The sequence below is a fragment of the Mastigoproctus giganteus genome, chromosome 6 (assembly GCF_048544385.1).
Source record: "Mastigoproctus giganteus isolate SK-2022 chromosome 6, ASM4854438v1, whole genome shotgun sequence".
NCBI classification, from domain to species: Eukaryota; Metazoa; Arthropoda; class Arachnida; order Uropygi; family Thelyphonidae; genus Mastigoproctus; species Mastigoproctus giganteus.
This window is the reverse complement of record NC_143580.1, coordinates 177,642,382-177,665,954: the sequence shown is the minus strand read 5'-3', so window position 1 is coordinate 177,665,954 and position 23,573 is coordinate 177,642,382. Positions and strand designations below refer to the sequence as shown.

Sequence of the window (23,573 nt, the reverse complement as noted above, 5' to 3'; positions counted from 1 at the left end):
TGGGGAATTTGGAGGCCAGGGCAATACTTGGAAGTCTTCCTCATGTTCCACTAACCAGTCTCGAACAATCCGGGTGGTGTGGCACGGTGCATTATCCTGCTGAAAGACGGCACCACCAGAGGAAACGACTGTTTCCATGAAAGGGTGTACATGGTCAGCAAAGATGTTAAAGTAGGTGGTAGATGTCAGAGTGACCAGCACATGGATGACTGGACCCAGAGTATCACAGCAGAATATCGCCGAAAGCATGACACCGCCGCCACCAGCTTGTTTTCATCCCACAGTGCATCCAGGTGCCATCACTTCCCCAGGTAAATGACGCACACGTACCCAGCCACCCAAATTGTGCAACAGGAAATGTGATTCATCGGACCAGATGACTTTCTTCCAATCACCCAAGGCCCAGTTTCGATGCTCACGTGCCCATTGTGGGTGCTGTTGTCGGTGAACAGCGGTTAGCATGGGCACTCAGTGCAACCTGTGGCTATGCAGCTCCATTTTCAGCAGGGTTTGATGTACTGTGTGTTGTGACACATTACTCCCATCACCAGCATTCCAATTACCGGCGAGTTGCGCCACAGTTGCCCTTCTGTTGCCACATACCATCCGGGACAGCCTTCACTCACCTCGACCATCGATGCCATGGTCGTCCAACACCTCGCCGGCAGTTCATGGGCTTCCCCCCTAGGACCACTTTTGGTAGGTACGAACCAGGCTGACGTGAGCATCCCTCCAGTCGTGCCATTTTGGATATGCTCTGTTCCAGTCGTCTGGCCATTACAATTTGGCCTTTGTCAAACTCACTTAAGTCCGCTGTCTTTCCCATTTGAAGAACAAGAGTAACACTGATTAACGGGGCTCAGCATCAGGTGTTTTTATACAGTGTCCCCACACGTGCCGTAGTTCACCTGCAGTTGCTTCAATTTGCATAACAACTCACTGGTCATAATGTTTTGGCGCATCAGTGTATATATACACACACAAACTCTTGCTAATGCAGATGTTGGATAAACCAGATCGAAATAATATGAAAAATTCTGTTCACAAAGTACTTTGAAAGACACATGGGATTTAGGAAGGCAGATAAGTCACTCTGACTGTGTGCAGAGAGAGAGACAGAACATACATTACATTGTTTTGCATGTTGTTTGGTATCATCGTTGACTCTGAGTCGGATGGATGTTATTGCTTATATTGCTTTATTTGCGTACTTCTTTATATGTATTATGTACATAAGTTAACATATTTTATATAATTATGGGTTCTAAAGAATTGAAAAGCGGAAGCACGTTACTTTAACTACTATTAACAAGCTCAAAGTGAGAGAACAATTGGAAAATGGTGTTCCTGGAAAAAAAAAATTGCTGAAGAATTTGATATTGACCAACAGACTGTTTTGTTTAAAAAAAAAAAAAAAAAAAAAAAAAACGAATCTATAAAGATATTTGCTTTAAAATTCAATGTGGGAAGTGGTAAAAGCATTGTATCAAATAGACAGACATTAAAAAAGCCAAAAGAAGTGGCATTCACAGCAATGACCAAGTGAGGTTAGCATGCAACGCCAGCACCACCTGATAAATATATAAAAAGACAATACATTTATCCATCTATCGATGGATAAATGTATTGTATTTTTAGTTTTTAAATAAAGGCTCTACAGTGATATATTTTTATTTATTTTCATCAGCAGCACTACCTAAATTTTATTTATTATTTATTAAATTTTCCATTTATTTGTGTTCTAAGTTTTTGTTCTTTTAAGACTATCTTTTGATAGTCTTAAAAGAACATCCTCACTAATCCGGATGACCTCTCCCCCCAATTAATCCAGATTAACGAGGGTTTACTGTGTGTGTGTGTATATATATATCACATCATCCCTGTAAGCTGTAATGAGCATGTTATGTATTGAGTTGGCTGACTTTCCAAGTTCACAATAAAATTTAGCATTCTCATGTTGGCCAAATTTCATTTCAGTGCATACACATGACAAATGAGAAAAAAAAGTGTTCACTCAAATAAAGCTTTAGCTAGACTGGCACGTGAGTTAAAACTTGGTATACGCATGCAATAAAGGTGTCATTATATAAGTCCTACCCATAACCTTTTAGCTGTTGCTAAATGTTCAATCAAAAAGTCTGGTGAATGATTGCCAAACTTTTTGTTCAAAGCAGTAATATTTAACAAACAGCTTGCATGAGATGGGTGTAGCATACCATTGGAATTTCACTCCAAGAATAACTGATTATTTCTCTCATTGAAGAGTGGCAAGAGACTGAGAGTCAATAAACTTCTTGTAAGTTGGTGGAAACTTCTCTTAGCAATTTTATTCTTTATTTATTTTGGCACTGTTCAAATGTGCCAGTTGCAAAGGGGTCAAGGTATTTTCAGCACCTTGGCATAAGGATCCTTTTATCTTTTCTCATGCATAGCTTTTTTTCTCAATGCTCAAATTTTTTTTCTTCAAAATCAAAGCAATTTAAAAACTGCAGTTTTAATTCCTGCAACTCCAGTTTTAATTCTTGCAATTATCCATTTGTCTCCATATTTTATAAAAATCCAGATGTTAAAAGATATTTTTAAAAATCCAACAAACACATGAAATATGCCTGTCAAAAGAAGTAACCTACAAGATGATTCTTCACAACTGTCTCAATGTGAACAATTTAAGGAAATAGCACTAGCCTTCTTCACTTCAAAAAGTTTACACTAAAATTTGTTTACAGCAAAGAACCAATTTTTTGCATTTTAAAACCAAAACAGACTATGGTTTATTTGACATGAAAGATATAAAATTCATTATGCTCTTTTAATAAGACATAAAATATGCTCTTACGTACAAAACCATGTTGTGTGTACTTATGGTGTGTACTAATTACTTTAGTAACGAATGGGCCTGGAGTACTGGGGTCCATAGTTTATAATATACGTAAGTTAGTTATAATCCAGTTTAATACAAATATATGCTAACAAAATCAGTAGCTTTCGAGACGCGTGTCTCTTTGTCAATTGACAAATTAAATACAAAAATACAACAAGCTGAGTGAAGCACGTTAATCATGCGTCATTGTTGTTGCACGGACGTGCGCTGCTTTCTGGCGATTTAATACCTTTGGATTGCTTACTATGCTGAGTGACTCTAGCCATAGGCGGTGGCGAAAGTGTCATGAATGGTCTACTATTTCAAAGTCGCGTTTGGGATCAAGATCGTGGTTGGTGGCCCAAAAACGTTCCGCGACCGCGGACTGGTCAGTTTCGGCAAGCCGGATTGCTCTGTCGTGTTCCGTGAGGCGATACTGGAGACGCCTTGATGTTTCTCCTATGTAGCAACTGTTACAGTCTCTACAGGTGATGCGATATACCACATTGCTGCGTAAGACAGGTGTGACAGGGGTCTTCACGCTGGAGACAAGTGAACGTAGGTTCCTGCAGGGTGCAGGAATGATTAATTCCTGCACCCTGCAGGAATGATGTATGATTAACGTGCCTCACTCAGCTCGTTGTATTTTTGTATTTAATTTGTCAGTTGACAAAGAGACACGCGTCTCGAAAGCTACTGATTTTGTTAGTATATATTTGTATTAAACTGGATTATAACTAACTTACGTATATTATAAACTAATTACTTTAATTTAAAAAAAAAAAAAAAAAAAAAAAGAAGGAAGTGTTTCGGGAGTTATGTCCACATGAAATTTTTTTCATCGCAATCATCAACAGAACATGCTCCCAAATGACAAGCCCTTTCAAAAATGTGTGTGCATGTGCACACATATATGTGTTTGATTCTGAAAGATTAACCAAATTTAGGGAATGAGTTATGCTCACCAAAATTATGAAAAACAGCCGTTCAAAATGAATCCTTGCAAAGTTACTACTCCACATTACTACTCCTGGTGGTAATCTGAAAAAGCACTGAAGTTGCTCAGCAACATCCACATCACAGCAAAAGTGAAGTGCAAAAAGCAGTGTTCAAAATGACCTCCTTCAGTAGTAATACAAGCATCAGCACATCTTCACAATAATTGCTGATCACACTAAAAATTACAAAGCTGTTCCTGGGTTATTTGACAACTAGCCACAATGTGCTCACAAATACTCTTCATTGCTAACCTGAATTGAGCAGACTAGAGCTTTGGTCATAATTTTGAGAGCATTTTAGGTCTCCCTATACATAAAATCCATAAAATTTAAATCTCATGAGTGTGGATGCCACAGAATTAGCCTGCATCAACCAAACCAACAGCCATGGATAATGTGTTGAAGAACTCAAAAGCAGTAATGCTGGAATAAAGGAGAGGCCCCACCATGCAAAAAAAAAAAAAAAAAAAAAAACACTTACATGCTCTCATCTGTAATGATACATCTTCATTTACAAAGATTTACCAAAAAATCCTTGCAATTCTAAGAAAATCAAATCGTCACTACTAATGACATTGGCACAAACACTAATGGCTTTAATGAATACCATAAGGATTTTCCTTTGCTACAGGTGTTGATTATCCCTAGTAAACTATATCTCACCTGTAAAGAGAACACATAAAATGAGGGTCGATACACTGCTATGTAAACCACTGGCAGAATGCAATGTATGCTGGAAAATCATTTTGTGAGAAAGAGAAGGCCTACAATTGTTTATATGATAAGAACTTAGGTGCTACTCGTGAAGAAGCCTTCAAAATCGCTGCTTGTGAAACTGGCCTTTGCTGTTAAGCTTCTTGTGCTTGTTCCAGGATTCTCCTCATGAAAAATGAGGACATTTTTCATGAGGAGAAAAATCCCCTGTTCCAATCAATGTTCAAAGGCACAAATGACCCAAATATTCTAAAGCAAAGATTAAAGGCCTCAAGCATTTGCTGTAAGGACAGCATTACAGGGTCATACATTATAAATGCATGGCCCTGCAATTTCATCATCTAAATAACAAACACATGTTCACAAGAAACTGTAATGAGATGAAATAAAAATCAACTGAACAGCACTGCTGACAGCATGGTATAACTCATTAGAAGATATTTCTGGATCTATGTTCATATGAAGCTTTTTCATTGTTCCAGTGGGTAGAACTTACACTCCTCAACTTTAGCCAGGTGTTTTGAAATCAAACCTGTGTGTGTATATATATATATATATATATATATATATATATATATATATATATATATATATATATATATATATATATATATATATCCTATTGCCAACATGGGTTCTCAATACTATTTAAAATATTTTTTATCCTTTTATTTATTATTCTTTTTTTTTATTATTATTCTTTATTTATTGCTCTCTCTCTCTCTCTCTCTCTCTCTCTCTCTCTCCAATAAATTTCGTAAGTAACTGCTTTAATAGCTTCATGGTGCCTCATTTCTCGTCATAAAAATTTCTGACCAACCGTGCAAGGGACTGAAATGATAAAATAACAGTTATAATAAATACAGCAGGCTCCCGTTATAACGCGGTTCACTTTACGCTGATTCGCTATAATGCTGTTCTTAGATTATAACCCATATCTGACTATAACGCTGTCACAGATCAATATAACGCTCTTTTACAGATTACATTTTTGGCATATTTAACAAAATCGTTTCATTTGTTGGAGTCGATAGCTTGAAAATGAATACCAAAACAGCATTAAAACGTTTCCCACGCCGACTTGAGAAATTTTCCCACACTCAGTGAAATTATCTCACACGCTAATTTAATTGCAGTACAGTGACTTGTTACAAAGTTCCGAGATCAACATTTAAAAAAAATGACCAAGTATAATGCTTGTAATATTTGCGTTATATGCATTTATCCGAAGTCTAGTCGTCACTCAGTACCGTATTAGACATCGTGCGAAACGAACAGTTTACTTGAACATTGTATCATAATTAATGCAACCAACGCAGTTACATTTTCGAAGAGTTAATAATGGCCGATAAGAATGAAAAAGCAACGTCTGTGCGCAGTACGAAGACTATAAATGTAAGAAAAAGACTGAATTTGAAAATTAAATTAGACGTTTTTAAGTGAATCGATTCCGGTCAAAGACAAGCAAATGTGTGCCATAATTTAGGACTTGCAAGTTTAACTCTAAGAACAATTATAAAAAAAAAATAAAGAATTAATTTTAGCAGCGGGAAAGATAGCTGTTCCACTGCAAGCAACTAGGGTTCGACCGGCTATTGATATGGAAAGACTTTAACTAATTTTATTGAAGATAACATCCAATGCAGAATTCAGTTAAGTTAAATATTATTAAAAAAAAAAAAAAAAAAGAGACAGAGAGAGATTAGCCAATATGATGATCTGAAGAAAACTCACCTAAAAAAAAAAAAAAATGTGGAACCACTTAAAACTAGTAAGGGCTGGTTGAATAGATTTAAAATTCAGGGCGAAGCCGCAAGTACAAATTAAGGAGCCGAAACTTTCAAAAAAGAACTTGTTAAAATTATTGAAGACAGGTATTATGTGTTATACTTCTCAACAAGTTTTTAACATAGATGAAGCAGGACTTTTGCGGAAACGAATGCCTAATTTCATATTGAAAGAAGAAAAAAACATGCCAGGTTTCAAAGCGGTAAAGGATCAGTTGACTTTATTGTTGGGTGGTAACGCTGCAGGGAATTTAAAATTAATACCCCTTTTAGTTTATTTGGAAGAGGGCCAAAGTTCAACTAAAAATCAACACATTTTTCTTGATTAAATTCATCAATTAAATTAAATCAATTTAGATCAATTAAATTCATGATTTTAATTGGAATTTTAAGTTTAATTTTGATACATAAGTAGTTACCACATAAGGCCTGATGTAGCCCAGTGGTCAGGAGCGAGAGTGCATAGCATGCGTTCCTTGAGTCGAGCGGGGTTCAAGCCCGTGACTACTAAATACAATAAATATTTGAATTGACAATTTATTGTAAACTCTACTGACTTGGTTGTCATGCCGGAGTATAAACAGAAAAAAAATTTAATTTAATGCGGAATATTTTATATGTACAAATATTTGAATATTAAATATTTTGACTGACATTTGTGCATCTTTTCACTACCGTTTATTATTGATTAGGAAATATCCTATAGCACCGACCGCAACTCACAAATACATATGTTACCTTATGGGAATGCAGCGCTCACTTAGTGCGGATTCACTTAGCACTCTGTTTTTATGGAACGAATTATCAGCGTTAAGCGGGGGTCACCTATAATAAGCAAATCACAATAGAGAAATTGCCAAAAAGTAAATTGTATACCATACATGTCCTCCATACACCTATTTGAATTTTGAACATCATTTAAATAAACAATTCATGCAATGTTAAAATTATTGTGCAAAACTGGAAGAATCCAAAACTGGCAATCCCAAGGTACCAAAGTTGCCAGTTTTCACGTATTGCTCCTGCACTAATATTAAATCCCTTTATTTATGGATTGACAAAGTATTATAACTGCCTCGTGTATAAGTAAATTTTCTAGTAGCATATTTTACATTAATATGTTTATGCAAAAAACTCACCTTTCTTGTTTAAGGGCATACTCTAACATCTTTATCCTTCGTATCAAATCGTTTTTTAAGTTCTCTTGTCCTTTCCTCTCTCCTTGCAAAAATGCTATCCTGGCCTAAAAGATAATGTTGATTCTTATTCACTCACACAATGTGAAATAAGATTATAAAATTTGGCAAGAAATTCGAGCAAATGTTTCTAATGGTTCATTTTTCAAAAAATAAGTTATCATATATACAATATTTTTATAAGAAGTCTCCCTTCAAATTATCCCCCCCCCCCATTTAGATGCAAGTCTCACAGCAATCCTGCCACGTCTTGAAGCATCACTGAAAGTCTTCAACTGCTGGTTGATTCCACTGTCACCATCTGTCGATCTGTTGAAATGTCATCAAACCACTGTGCTTAAAGTTTCATTTTTGAGTTTAGGGAGAACAGGAAAAAATTGCATGGACAAGGCTAGGTGAATATGGAGGGATGGAATAATATAGCAGTGTTTTCTGAGACCAAAAAGTCTTAAATGGGGAGTGTTGAATGTACAGGAGGGCTAATTATGGTGGACAAACCACAGCTTTTTCACACAGCTGGTGGTGCTGTTTTCTCTTTACTCTGCCTCAGTGGGATCAGAACTTCTTTCGACTTGGAAAATATTCACAATGAATGGCACCATGAATTCACTCACTTTCACTGAACTTTTTTTTTTTTTTTTTTTGCATAAGGAGTTTTTAAACAACTTCCATTGGAACAAGAGGAATTTTGTTTTCTTTTGGGGTCAGTCAATGTCTCATTACAGGTAACATGAAATAGACAAATTTAGGGTCCATCTGGGCCCTAATGTTCATTTTCTCACACAGTTCTACTATGCAGTAAACCTTTTGGTCACCATTCAACAATCTTGAAGCAAATTTTGCTGACACTTGACACAAAGGTTTTCAGTCAAATTCACTTTGCATGATCCACAAGGGATTCGCAATTTCTCAGATAGTTACTGCCAATCAGAACAAAATGTGAAAATTTTTTCACCCACTTTTATCAACCATTTCATCACTCCTTAAAGTCGTAAGCCAACTTCAGCACTGTTCACTTCTTACAGATAAAAAACCTTACTTAAAAAGGCATCAACAAATGCAGTTATTAACATTTGGAGACTACCACTCATTTTTCTATTCTTCAAACAAAACTTGATGCATATACATTTTTCTGCATCTGTAGCTATTACGAATGCAACAGAAAGCCAAAATACATTTGAATTTCAACAACACAGAGCTCATTACTAGAATGGTGGTGAAGTTTGTTTGCTTGTTATTTGGTTTTTAGGTGCATTAGCAACTAAGGCCATATTGCTCCAGGGATATGCAGTGGTCATTCCCTGACCTTTCCGCATCCTCCGTATTTGGTGGTCACAGGCTCGAACCCCGGTCTAATCAAGAAGCATGTGCTACACACTGCTGTTCCTGCCCATCTGGCTACAGAGGCGCCCAGTGGTTAAGTGGCTTGAACCTGGCGTTAGGAGTGACCCCCTTTCCCAACACCTAGTCCTCTGTCTCCACCCCTCTTTCATAACAGTCTTCAAACTTTCTGATTAGACCATGTATATCAAGCAAATTCTTTTGGGGTGGAGGGATATTGATTGTTTTCACAGAACATCACTGTCTGAACTGTATGACTTCAATCTATCATATCTGTAGAAATATGTTCATTGACTTCTCTGGTTCCTCTAAGTTATTCTGGGTTTTTCGCTCACACATTTGTGTGAGCGAAAAACCCAGAATAACTCATTAGAGGAATCCCCACTCCATCTGCCTGAGATTAGCTAACTACAGCCCCAAATGAAGAGTCTTTTGCAATTTTAAATCTAAGAGAAATCCAGACCATTCCATACAAGTGACAAAAACACTGTTCTATCATGGATAAGAAGGGTTGAAAAGATGAGTGTAATTTGAAGGTTGTTATGAACTTCCAAATTGTGCAATTACAAAAGCTAAACATATACAGAATTTTGAATCATTATCATCAGTGCCATGATTTCCAAATTCTGTAATGACATTCCATAGGGTATAAACTTTGATTATGGAACATCTACAGTCTGTTCACTCTAATCCTAACATAAAGAAATACACGACAGAGTAAAACTTGCATTAATCAGTTGAGAACATATCACTAATTTTTATAGCAAATGACCAAACTTAAGGAAAGCCTTATTCAATGTGTATTTATGTCATGATTAAAGTTTGGATGAACAGAGTTTAATATGAAAAATCAGAATTTTGTCAACATGCATTAGGAAGCAATGTATTTCATCACAGAACATACCTAACACAGTAGGCTGTTTACCAACTCGCTGACAACTGCATCTTTTCATTCTGTTACTGATCAAGGGGCTTCACAAAGGATTCCAAACACACTCACAACAACAAAAATTTGCAGTGTTAAATGAAGACTGAGGTGACCAAAGCATTTTTTTTTTTTTTTTTGTTTTAATGAAACAATTTGTTTCACACAAAGGCTGTTGTTATTATTATTTATTATTATTATTAATATCCATATGATGCAAGGAAGCCTGAGGCTTATGCTGCACCAGGAAAAAAAAAAAAAAGTTCCCGAGTAACCCTGAGAGAGAGAGAGAGAGAGAGAGAGAGAGAGAGAGAGAGAGAGAGAGAGAGAGAGAGAGAGAGAGAGAGAGTCAAAAGTAGAAGGGAATCACCAAGAAAGAGAAGAATGATGAAATCCAGCTCAGGACCCTGGGTGTGCCAAGCCCATACTCACCAGATGTGAGCCCCCGGGGTAAAATGTGTATAAAGAACAGAAGTAGATAGGATAAATGTCTGCAAATTAAATATTATAACATGATACATAATTTTATAATGCAATATATATAATGTAATTTTATAGCATAATCATATGTACTAATGTAGTAATTCGAAGTAGAGTAACCTTATTATTGTACTTGCATATATCTTAGTAATAGTTATAATATTCAGATATAGTTCTTTTAATTTAAATTTTAATCAAAATCATACCTTAGGCTAAAGCAGTAAGAACACTTTGGCTTGAGGGAAACACCACTGGCAGTTTACGAATTGGGATCTTACTGTTTGTACTGATTGTGGCATGTAAGCAGAGTTGACGACAGTGGGACACAGAGCCATAGGACGTGTAGAGCAGGCAGGAGATTAAACAAAATCTCATCATTTTGATGGGAAAATATAAACGTTTGAAGAAAAGGGTTTATGCCCTTGAAGGAATTAAAACAGGAGACCCGTCCACCACTCAACTGCCAAATTCAATGCTAGAACATACTATCAGGCAACAAACAGCACAGCAGTATCATCAAAGGCAGGAGGCACCAGTCACATAAGAAGCAGCTATTGTTGGTGACTACTGTCAAGAACTGAATCATGACAGGTTTGGCAGGGACAAAAATTAAGGGCACAAAAGATGATATTGTTCAACATGTTGGTACTAATGATGTTAAGCAGAGATGATCTGAGGACTCACAAAAACAAGTATGAGGCAATGTTAAGAAAAGGCAACAAGTGAAGGATGAATTCTTGAATTTTGTTAAGGCACAATAGGAGTATGTTTACAATGAGAGCCTTATCAATGGATCCGGCATAGAAGAAATTGGGCAAAGCTCCTGAAGTAGAATTTTTCTCAGCATGATACCCACAGTAAGTACAAACTAGTCCACAATCAAGTCACTAAGGGACTTCATTTCAGACTAGTTTGTATTTCTGTGCACACTATTGCTACACAACAAATTTTGACTTTCTTCAATTCTGCCTAAACAAATAAAGCATTTTACACACACACACACTTACCACTGTAATCTACTTTATTTCATTCCAAATTGTTGCATCCTGCTGTCAGAATCATTGGGAGGAAAAAAACCCAGACACTCTTCTAAATGTTTGCTTTTATATGAACATTTACAATTGAGTATGAGTCCCTGATCCAAAAGACTGCGTGGGAGCCAGGTTACTGGATTGTTAAAAATGCACTTGATATTTCCACTGTCACTTGACAAAATTTCAGCAGAAAAGTATGCAGGTGTTTTTTTAATGTTTTCATTTAATTTTTCCTTTTAAAATGATTTATTTCTTGAGCATAATGATTGGGAAACCACTCAAAAAAAAGTTCAGAATTGTATCATTTAGGAAAAATCACCATTCTCAGTATATAAAATATAGGTATAAAAAGAAGGAAGCCTGAATTAGTAAAGTTAACTATGCATTAATGAAAGCATAATTCAGGTATTAGTATTAGCAAATGATACAAGAAAGCAAGCTTATACAATATCAGCAAAAAAAAAAAAAAAAAAAAGAAAGAAAGAAAACCCTCCCATATCACCTCCATTCTCTCTAACAGCTAGTTCTTTGAATTTATTCGAACTACCCACCTCTACAACACCAGATGGAAATTTGTTCCAACAATCAACAACCCACTAGCTGAATACCTATCCTACAGCCATTCTTCCTCAATTTGATTTATGCCCCACTTGTGTAGGTGAGGAATGCCATCAGCATTGAGCTTAAACATCTCAATTAGATCTCCTCACAGGTGCCTAGTTTCCAGCCACTGCAATTTGAAGAACTGAAGACTTTCCTGATAACAGCACCCTTTTGTTCCTCTCACAAACCTTGTTACTGTTCCCTGCACCCATTCCAAAATATCCACATCCTTCCTCAAATGAGGCATCCAGACATGTATATGCAGTGCTCAAGATGTGACTTAATCATTGCCTTAATACAAAGGGATAATCATCTCATCCCTGCTGGCAAAATTCCTGTATATCGATGACCAAACCCCATGAATTATTCTGCCCGTACAGCTCAGAGAACATCACGCTTAACTGCACACAATTATTCCTGAGGTCTTTTTCATTCTCCACTATGCTGAATATGCTACCACACAGTTGGAACATTAAATTATTAAATTTAAATTGCCACTTCTCAGCACATTTGCCTATTTTTTTTTTTTTTTTTCTAGATCTTAGTGCAGTAGAATACCCTGGTTACTGTCATTAACCACCCGGCCAACTTTTTTATTGTCTTCAAATTTAGCCATTAAGCCTCATGAACCTTCATAAATGTTGCTAATAAATACTAAAAACAACAAAGGGTCCAGCACTGAACCCTGGAGAACTACACTAATAACATCAGTTCAAGATGCAAAGAATAATTCTGACAACATAAATTTAGATTTCAGTAAAGCCTTTGATACCATACCACCATGTATGACTCTCCTATAAATTAGAGGATTTTGCATAACGAGCAAGTTACTACTATGGATAAATGGATAGTTACGCGAGAAGAGTGGTTATAAACGGCCACTGCTATTCTTGGATTAATGTGATGAATGGGATACCACAGGATTCGGTGGTAGGCCCCTACTGTTTTAAGGCAATATTCACAGGAAACGATCACACAATCATTAGTTGGAAGATGAAGATAGACATTACAGTACTTAAAGGTAGAGAAGTGGGTTTTAATTTCAGAAGAGGGCACTATGGCAGTTTAAGGTGCTACATGGCATATATTAAATGGACAGACTGCAGAGGGAGGGCTGAATGCATTTGAATTATGGAATAGCTTTAAAACGAAAATTAGAGAAGCTATGAACACACATATACCATTAAAAAAATACTACAAAGGAGGATGGCAAAATGGATGAATACTGAGCTAGCTGGTCTAATAGAGCAGAAAAAATACAGCATGGGAAAGTTAGAGTGACGAAAAGTACTGAAGCCTACAAGCTGATTTATAACAGTACAAAAACTAAGGTTAGAAAGATGAAAGCTGAGTATGAGAAATCACTGATTAAGAGAGTAAGAATGGAGACAAGGAATTTTTCACATATGTGAATACAAAGAAGAAAATAACAAATCAGATAGGACATATGGGTAAGTCTTAGATAAGATCAGAGGTTGGCTGTCATCTTTGCAATGGACGAATGTGAGGTAGGAGCCCTAAACAAACCCTCATTACTCTGATCATATGATTGCATATAACCAGTAATTGTGAGGGAGACAAGAGTGTACAGAACCAGTAAGATAATTATGAGAACATCAATGAACTCAAGAATTCAATTGGATTGGAGGAGTGCCAACATTTCACCAATTCATAAAGGTGATTCCAAGAGTGAAGTCAGTAACTCCAGGCAAGTTAGCCTGACTCCAGTGGTAGGGAAAGTCTTATAAGCAATGATGAAAGAGTGCAATCAAGGGACATTTAGGGGGGGGGGGGGAAATGGCATTCACAACATGATTTTGTTAAAATCATGTTTAACTAAAGTAGTAAGCTATTTTGACAGTTACTCATGAGCTGGATTAAGGAATAATTTCTACGTAGTTTATTTGGATTTTAACAAAAATCATTTGACTCAGTCCCTCTACTCTATTGTCAGGAAAACAGGAAACATACTGTGCAAAAAGGACAGGTGGAATAGGACCAGGGTATGTCTGCCAGGTCAAAAGTTAATGACATTTTATAGCAGATATCTTTTAAGGGCACAAAAAGTGATACACATTAGCACTAAGACATTAAGAATAGGAGTTCTGCAGACTTACTTAACAAGTGCAGATTTGAAATTTAACCGAGTTAGGGTTAAATTTTAAAGTGTCTGCAATTCTGCCCAGACACGATAGGAGGTGTATATGATGAGAGCCTTGTCAATCAGTTCAGTCCTGGAAAGACTGTGCAAGGTTCGTGGGGGTAGAATTTTTCCCAGCATGGTCTGTGCTTGTTAACAGGAGAGACTGTTTCTATAGGAATAGGATGCACTTAAATATGAAGGGTGAAAGAATATTTGCTGATGCTATCGAGGTAGTGTTAGGTGGGTCAGAAAAATACTAGCTTGTGGGGGGGGGGGGGTGGAAATAATACTTCACATTAAAAACAGCCGCAAGCAGAAGTGAAAGTGATTCTTGCACTGCTTCTACTGGAATGAGCAACAGTCTGGAAAGCAAGGTGCTGGGAATTTGAAGAACTGCTGGAAGTCATCATGGAATAAGTAAATACAACAGGCCCTCGTTATAACATGGTTCTCTTTACGGTGATTTGCTATAACACTGTTTTTATATTATGACCCGTATCTCACTATAACTCTGTCACAACTCATTATAATGCTCTTTTAACAGAAATTGCATTGCGTTTGCTTGTATATACATGAGCTCTGTGACCCCAGTCATCACTCAGTACAACGTCCATAATAGACAGTTTACTCGAAAATTGAATATTACAAAGCAGTTCTGATTGTGGACAACACGCCAGGGAATACAAACAAAAAAGAGCTTAGAAGATTGAACAATCATATAAAAAATTTTTATATGCCTCCAAACTGTTTTCTGCTTAAAACACTGGACCAAGGTGTGACTGCCACATTTAAAGCCTACTATGTAAGGAACACATTTCACCAAACTGTTAAAGCACTCCGTACTGTTGTACTGAGCCTAAAGGAGTTTTAAAAACCCTACAGCATTAAAACTGTCCTTACTGGATCGTAGATATAGCTTAGCTTAATTTTTCAGCACTCACCTCATAGTAATCCGCTTAGTTGGTTGAAAGTTTTACCACGTACATAGTGGTTATGAGATTTTAATAACTTACGAGGATTATAAATTTAAAAACTTAGTTATGGGCTTTAAAAATTTTTCTAAGAAAGGAAAGTGCACCTTCCATTCTATGGTTGTCTAATTAAAATAAATTAAATGAAGTGAGATAAAAGATTATAAGTTTTTAAATTTATAATCCCCGTAAGTTATTAGAATCTCATATCCACTATGTACATGGTAAAACTTTCAACCAACCAACTAAGCAGATTACTATGAGGTGAGTGCTGAAAAATTAAGCTAAACTATATCTACGATCTAGTCATTACATCACAGCACATAAGGACTCCTTAAAATATCATCAGTCAATAAAACTGTCCTTTTAAAATGTTTCTGGTGCCTGGGAAGAAGTGAATCACAAAACCATGAATGGATTGCGCAGGAAAATTTGGAAGGATTGCATAAAGGATTCCCCAGAACCTTATGATTCAGTTGAGAGTGTTAAAGAGCAAATTGTTGAGCTCCAAAAAGAAGAAGGTTTAGACGAAATTGATGATGACAATGTACAACAAATGACTGACAATTACAGGGATGGCCTCTCTAATGAAGAACTCGTGGAAATGAGAAAAGAACAAGAGCATGCAATTGAGGGAGGAGATGATCAAGACCCTAGGGTTGAAGAACCAAAAATGTGGCTAATGCGAAAGGACTTAGTGAAGCTTTCGAACACTTTGAAAAAATGTGTGATTATTTACAGGAGAACAACTCTGACAGGGAACAAAATTCAAAGGTAATAAAGAGCTTAAAGAAAGAAATGAATCCCTAACATGATTTGGTACAATGAGAGGAAGAGGGCCAAAGTACAACCCAAAAATCGACACATTTTTCAGTCCAAAGATACGAAACCTTGACAGCCAAGGGCCGTCAGATTAATAAATTTATACTTATATATGCATATGTAATGTACAGTATTTTATATGTATACAAATTTTTAATATAAAATATTTTGACCAATATTGTGCATCTTTTCACTACTGTTTATTATTGATTAGGCAATGTTCTATAGCATACACCTCAACTTATAAATACGGCTTACAATACCGAGATTCCAGGATCCCAGTCAGTTTTTTTTTTTTTTTTTTTTCGGTATTCGAATCCCGGTATTGATAAAAAAAATAACTGTTTTTTGGTACATGGATAATTATTTAAAAAATAATTTAAAATAATAATACATGGATAATTATTTAAAAAATAATTATCCATTATTTATTCACATAAAGGTTATAAAATAGACAACAATAAATCATTAATACTGCTGAATTCGCAAATGAGGGATTGTTATACACAGTACAAATGCAACAGAAACCCGTCATGAAACTGTGAGATATAAAATCTTACAAATATATTTCTCTTAGTGAGTATAGTGTGTGTGGAAGTAAACACTTAAGGAATAACGAAAACATCATTACGGAAATATTTCCATTAGTGGCAGCAGGCCTGGTAGTGCAATTAAGGAATATGGTGAACAATGGTATGGCAGGTGCGGAGGGGTTAAAATTAAAAGCTTCTGAACAATAGTTTAATCCCGCTACTTGAGGATGCGACACTTAGTGCATTTTGGGAAAGGGTGTCGGTATGGAGCAGTTCAAAGGTATTGTGAACAGGTGATCTTGAGGTAAAATATGAAAGCATTTCGTTGTGTGGGGAAAATATTCTGTTTTTCCCACCAAAGGAAGAAGAGTGAGTTTAAGGAATAACACCATGATTGGATGAGGTTTAAATTAGATAGGAAGAAATAAGTAAATGCGTGCAAACCCCTGGAGGGAGGGGGTTTTGCATGCATTTACATATTTTTTATATGCAAGCTTACGTGCAAACCCTTCCAGGTTTGCACGTAACCTTATATATATAAAAGTAGTACAGGGGAAGATTGTAACTTGCAATTAATTCAATAAATAAATAAATGGGAAGGAAATAAATAAGGTGCTTGCACAAAAAGAGGGGTTTGTGGTTGTTGTTCGGAGAGGTTGCAGACATCCAGTGGTAGTTCTGGGTTCAGTTTGAGTCCAGTTCTGGGAGTGTCCAGCTATGTAGTGAAGGGTTCCACCGGGCATGTTCCTGTGCTCGAAGTTAATCCGGAAGTTGAATAACAAGCCAGTCGGATAGTGACCTGGCTTCAACTACTGCTGTGGTAATTTCCTTCAGTATTAACAGAAAACTGTTCTCGAAACCCTGAAATAAAACAGTACTGGAAGAGCTATACAGCAGGCAGAGATGCAGAGTTCAACTAAGAAGAGAGACATCACCGCACTCCGTGGAAGGAATCCCACCGTGAAAGAGAAGGAAGGCGAGTCCTCTGAACTGTGTTGTTTTAAAAATGGTAAATAAAGTGGGAGATTATTTTAGAGTAAAGTTGAAGTTGAAGAAACACGAGGAATAAGGAAATGTTTAGTACTGAGTTGGTTTATTGGTTGAAGTTGTAAAAAAAATTGATATTGCTAAATTAAGAGAGATTACAGGGAATTATTAGCATAAAGTTAGTGACTTATGGATTGCTGTTGTGAACAGAATTGATATTAGTGATTAAGAGAAATATGAGGAAGATTGAATCAGTTTAGTGTTCGAAGCTTTAGAGAGAGTTGAGATTGTTAATTGAGAGAAATTTTATGGAAATGTATTAACAGAATAAATGAGAAAAATGAATAGATTAGATATAGATGAACACCAATTATGTACTGTATTGTAAGTAGATTTGTATAATAAATGACTTTTGTTTTGTATTTGTGTCATTGTTCTTGAGAAACTGACAGCTCACATATGATATATATATATATGATATATAATATATATATATACTCGTGGGGGAGGGGGGGAATATCCCTCAGCTCCTGTAAACTCTCATTTTTTAACGCAGTTAGGTAGCTTGTGGGGTTTAGTGCTTGAAGGGAGCTGCTGTACGAAAATCATAAAAATGGCCACTGACGGCAATACTAAGATACAGGGAAATAAAAATTAATACATAAATAAAAACTCCCCCTACAACTTAGATTTGGTTTCCTGACCAAGCTTAACTGTCAGTCCCTTTCTTTCGTTAATACGGATATAGTGCTATAAAAAGTCAAAAAGGAAATATTTTTTATTTTTGATAAAAAGGAAATAAGATTTTTTGAAGATGAGAGAATAGGAGGCGGAGGTTAAACTGCAACTCATCTACGACTATCTCAGTACAAAGCACCAACCAGCACAGAATCCAAAAGGACATTTTCTGCCACTAATTAAATATGTATCAAAATTAGATCAAGTTTAAACGATAACACTATTGAGTTACTTAAGAACTCACTTTGTCAGACAGGTAATGTGGATGCTTATTTTTTTTTGTTTTTAGTTTAATAATTTTTGCTAGAATATTTATTATTGTAATAAAAGTTTGATTTAAAACATGAATTCAAGTAATTACTTGTTTTTTCCTTACTTAATTGCACCTAATTGTTATCAAAATTTATTGCAAAAAATGTTTTTTTTTTTTTTTTTTTTGGAATACCGGTATTAATAACCAGTCCAGTTTCATTACGAAAGGTTTCATAAATTAAAAATACTGAAATACTGGTATTAAGATTTTGACCGGTATTGTGAGCCCTACTCATAAATGCATATGTTACCTTATGCGAATACACTTAGCACTGATATTCGATTAGCGCTGTTTTTTCGGAATGAATTATTCTCATTAAGAAGGGGTCACCTGTATATTGGCTTGTGTTAGGATAACTAAGAGTAAGAACAGGTGTATATCATAAATGTATATACACCTTTTCATATATATGCATTTCATATATATACGCATAAATGTATATCACCTTTTCATATATACACATTTCAAATTCATCAAATTTATTGCTATGCTTCTAACATTGATGTACATGCATGTACAGAAGCATAGCAATAAATTTGATGAATTTGAAATGCTGGTCAATACATCAAAGGTAGACATTGTTGGGATATCAGAGACATGATGTCGCTCAAATATAACGGAAGAAGAATTTGAATATAGGGAGTACACTGTGTATGGAAAGGACATATATGTATGGATGTATACATGTATGTATACTCTGTCTATGGTGGCTCCCAGACTAATGTCCATCTCCGCCTAGTGTCACTGTGATGAAATACAGAAACTCTGTAAAACAGGCCTGACATGTGGTTAACGAATTTATATGTAGTGTTAGTGAATGTTCTGTATTATGTGTTGTGAGTGTCAGGCCCCTTTGTCACCAGGGAGCAGCCATCACCTGGACAACTGCTGCCCAGTGCCCATCCTCGATACGGGGTGCTGGACCTGTTTCCTGTACTTTATCGCATCCACTGGTGGTAGTGCAAAACCAGTGGATGCATTAACCCCATACTCAGGTTGCCCAATCCTGAATACTGTACTATCTTAAATGCAGGCCTTTTTCCAATGGATGTGCATAATGCATAAAATCCCGCATCCACAGGAGGTAGTGCTATATCTGTGGATGCCAGCAAAATCTGGGCAGCCTGGAACCCAGGCTGCCCAGTCCTGGGTACCAGGAAAAAAAAAAAATTGCACCAGTACAATACTCTGTAACTACAGAATAAAATAATTCAAAAATTCTTGACCTTTTGTCAAAGGAAATCAACCACTTCAAAAAACAAAAAACTAAAAGCACAAACATACAATATAAACTTACATACAAAGTTTCCACCTCAAGTTACTCATTACTCTTAATGTATTTACAATATCATATCAGCTGTTCCTTCCATCTCTAGCACAGAGTAGATCGACTCAAATTATATCTTCTATTCCAATCTAAGGATCTATATTTGTATACCTTATAGAACTATGGCAGGTTTAGACTGCAAAATTTTTACTTTTACATACTTCAGGAACCCTGTTTCTAGCAGTGTAGGAGACGTGCAAGTTCATACAATCATGCTATCCATACGTGCTCTTCTGATTATCTCAACAGTTTACACCACCTTTCAACACTAATCGTTTGACTCTAATCACCTGTAACTTGAAGGCCACAGTAACCCCAGCAGTATTTGCTCAATATTTTCAAATTTTACAAAAATCACATACCATTGTCACATTTGTGCAGTCAGATATGAAATTTTCTGCGCAGTGCAAACAGGATGCAAGAGTACCTCAAGGGGTCTTCTCAATGATACATAGGAATTTTGCTAGCAAGGATAAGGAGGTAATTATCCCCTTGTATAAGCCAATGGGTCAGGCCACACCTCGAGTACTGTATACAAGTCTGGAGGCCTCATTTTAAGAAGGATGTAGAGCTGTTGGAACGAGTACGGAGAACAGCAACAAGATTAGTGAATGGAACAAAGGGTTGCTCTTACGAAGAAAGGCTTACGTTTTGCAAATTACAGTGTCTCAAGACTAGGCACCTGCAAGGTGATCTGATTGAGGAGTATAGGGCCTTGAATGGTTTGAGCAAGTTCAATTTGATGGGATTCTTCCTCTTGCTATGATTACTCACCTGAGGGGACATAAATTCAAATTGATGAAAGTTGGTTGTTAATGTATTTCTCCATTACTGTAGAAAAAGCAGAAGTGTGTTCAATGTGACAATAATCGGCTGAGAGGGATTTGTCATCCTTTTTAGGAACTAGCTGAATATGAGTAAATTCCAAGTGGAAGGAAAAATACCAGTGGAATAAGGAAAGAGGTAAGACAGAGTAGGATTAAATTCAGGAGTACAGGTTTCGAGAAGAAGTGGAGAAATACCATCAGTATATGAAGCTTTCTTGACATCGACATTGTTCAAAATTCTTCTGACATTTAGAAAAAAGACTGCAGAGGTATTGAGTGTACTAGGAATGGCAGGAGGTGGTTTACCAATATTGTCAATACAAGAGTTAGAAGAATGGTAGGATGCTAGTAAGTCAGCATTAGCTTTAGCTGATGTGGCAGTAGAGCCATCAGGTTTTAACAGAAGTGAGAGTACAGATGGACAAATGTTGAAGACAACAGCTTTGGCAAGGGACCAGAATACTCAACTACTCTTTGTACAAGAAGAAAGTTTACTACTTTTAACCTGCTCAAAATCTAGTTTGGTGTAGGCAGAAAATTAACCTGGGGATTTGAATGCAAGCCAATTGTGATATGCAACATTCTCATCTTGAACAGCACTAGCACATTTATTGGAAAACCAAGGTTTCAATAAAAGACGAGATTTTAAGGTGGAGTGGAGGATAACGTATTTTATCCCTACAAGAATATAATTTCAGCGCCATGATCTGAAAAACCATTGACATCAGAAGATTTAAAACAGTAATCCAACCAACATAAAGAATAGAAAAGGTCTCGCAGATCATCCTATTTTGCATTCTTGTAATGCCAAACAACATGAGACTGAGAATGGCCATGAGAGAAAGGCTCCATTTGTGAAGAGATCATCACCAATTTCTGATCTGAGGTACCTACAGGACAAGTCGCCTTTACCATGTACTTTGAAGGGCTGTTTATGACAAAAAGATATCAACAGCAACTAGAGGGAGTAATACTCTTCATCTGATTATCAGTAGTGATTCTTCATGCATTAAAAATCTGCAGATAAAGGAACCACTAGGTGGCAGTGATCACAGCGTGCTGAAGTGGGATTTACTCAAAGAGGTAACTACCATTAGGGGTAAAGGGAAGGGTTTTTGCTTTCATAAAGGCGACTACGATGGTCTGAGACAGTATTTAAATTCTATACAGTGGGACAAACTGATGATGACACCAACAGCAAATTCAAAATGGGAAGCATTCAAAGAACTTATCTTGGAAGCTACTAGGCTTTACATACCAACTAAGCCGGCGTTGAATTTGAAAGTGTCTGCAATTCTGCCCAGACACGATAGGAGGGAGTATATGATGAGAGCCTTGTCGATCAATTCGGCCCTGGAAAGATTGTGCAAGGCTCAAGGGGTAGAATTTTTTTCAGTCTGGACTGTACTTGTTAACAGGAGAGATTGCTTCTACAGGGATGGGATACACTTAAATAGAAAGGGTGCAAGAATATTTGCTGATGCTATCATGGCAGAGGTGAAAGAGATTCTTGCACTGCTTCTATTAGAATGAGCAGAAGCCTGAAAAACAAGATGAATGATATTTCAGAGACTGCTGGGAGCCATTGCGGTACAAGTAAACACATGGGTTGTGTTAGGGTAGCTAAAAATAGAAACAGGTGCAGGTATACTTGCGTGTACACCAATGCTAGGAGTTTAGTAAATAAATTTGATGAATTTGAGGTATTGCTCAAAACATCAAAGGCAGATATTGTTGGGATATCAGAGACGTGGTGTCACACAGATATCAGGAATGCAGAACTGGAATTTGGGGATAGAAACAGGATAGGAAGGGGGGAGGGGTTATGCTATTAGTGAAGAAACACATAAAAACCAAGGAAGTGAAGCCAGTCGACATAGCTGGACAGTGCAGTGTTGAGTCAGTTTGGTGTGACATAAGCATTGGGAGATCAAAATTGAGAGTAGGAGTGTGCTATAGGCCTAATGACTCTGATGAGTATAAAAAGGAACTGTACAGGGAAATAGAGTGGGCCAGTAACTCAGAGAATCTTATAATGGGAGATTTTCATTTCCCAGATATTGACTGGAATTTGGGGGCTGGTCACTCACACACTATCAGGGCTTTTGTGGATTTATTGGATGATTGTTTTCTACATCAGCATGTTCGGGAGGCAACTAGAGGGAGTAATACTCTTGATTTGATTATCAGCAGTGATTCTTCATGCATTAAGAATCTGCAGATAAATGAACCACTAGGTGGCAGTGATCACAGTGTGCTGAAGTGGGATTTACTCAAAGAGGTAACTACCATTAGGGGTAAAGGGAAGGGTTATTGCTTCCGTAAAGGCGACTACGATGGACTGAGACAGTATTTAAATTCTATACAGTGGGACCAACTGATGATGTTACCAACAGCAAATTCAAAATGAGATGCATTCAAAGAACTTATCTTGGAAGCTACTAGGCTTTACATACCAACTAAGAAATATTGTTCAATGTTTAGGCCAAAATGGATGTCAGATGAACTAATGAGGCATATGGCAGAGAAGAAAAATGCATGGGATACTTACAAATTAACACATGACACAGAAGCCTATGATAGATACAAGTTGATATGCAACCAAGTTACAAAGGAGGTTAGGCAGGCGAAGGCAGATTACGAGAAATCCTTGGCAAGGGATACAAAGAAAAACAGCAAAGAGTTCTTTACTTATGTAAACTCTAGAAGGAAGGGGATGAATCAGATTGGTCCACTTGATATTGATGGGTCAACTGTTGATGATCCTGCTCAGGTAGCTAACAAACTAAATGAATATTTTGCATCGACATTCACACATGAGGAGTTATTCAGCGAGGGGAATGCCAGAGGTGTATTCAACTCTAGCAGTAAGCTAGAGAATCTTGTAATAACTGAGAGTAAAGTGGAGGAGAAATTGTTAAAGATAAACACAAGAAAGGCACCCGGGGTGGATGGGATCTATCCAGTTATATTA

The 23,573-nt window shown here is 36.7% G+C and overlaps 1 protein-coding gene across 5 annotated transcripts in view; it reads right to left on the bottom strand.

Annotated features, from left to right (window-relative positions):
- The window catches only part of LOC150084775 (striatin-3-like), a 751,872-nt gene that overhangs the window by 664,828 nt on the left and 63,471 nt on the right, over window positions 1-23,573 (bottom strand). For all 5 annotated transcript variants that reach the window (XM_090376594.1, XM_090376597.1, XM_090376596.1 and 2 more), the window contains exon 2: window positions 7,499-7,602. In XM_090376594.1, coding sequence (XP_090232720.1) covers window positions 7,499-7,602 — 104 coding nt within the window. The remainder of the gene's footprint in view (window positions 1-7,498; window positions 7,603-23,573) is intronic.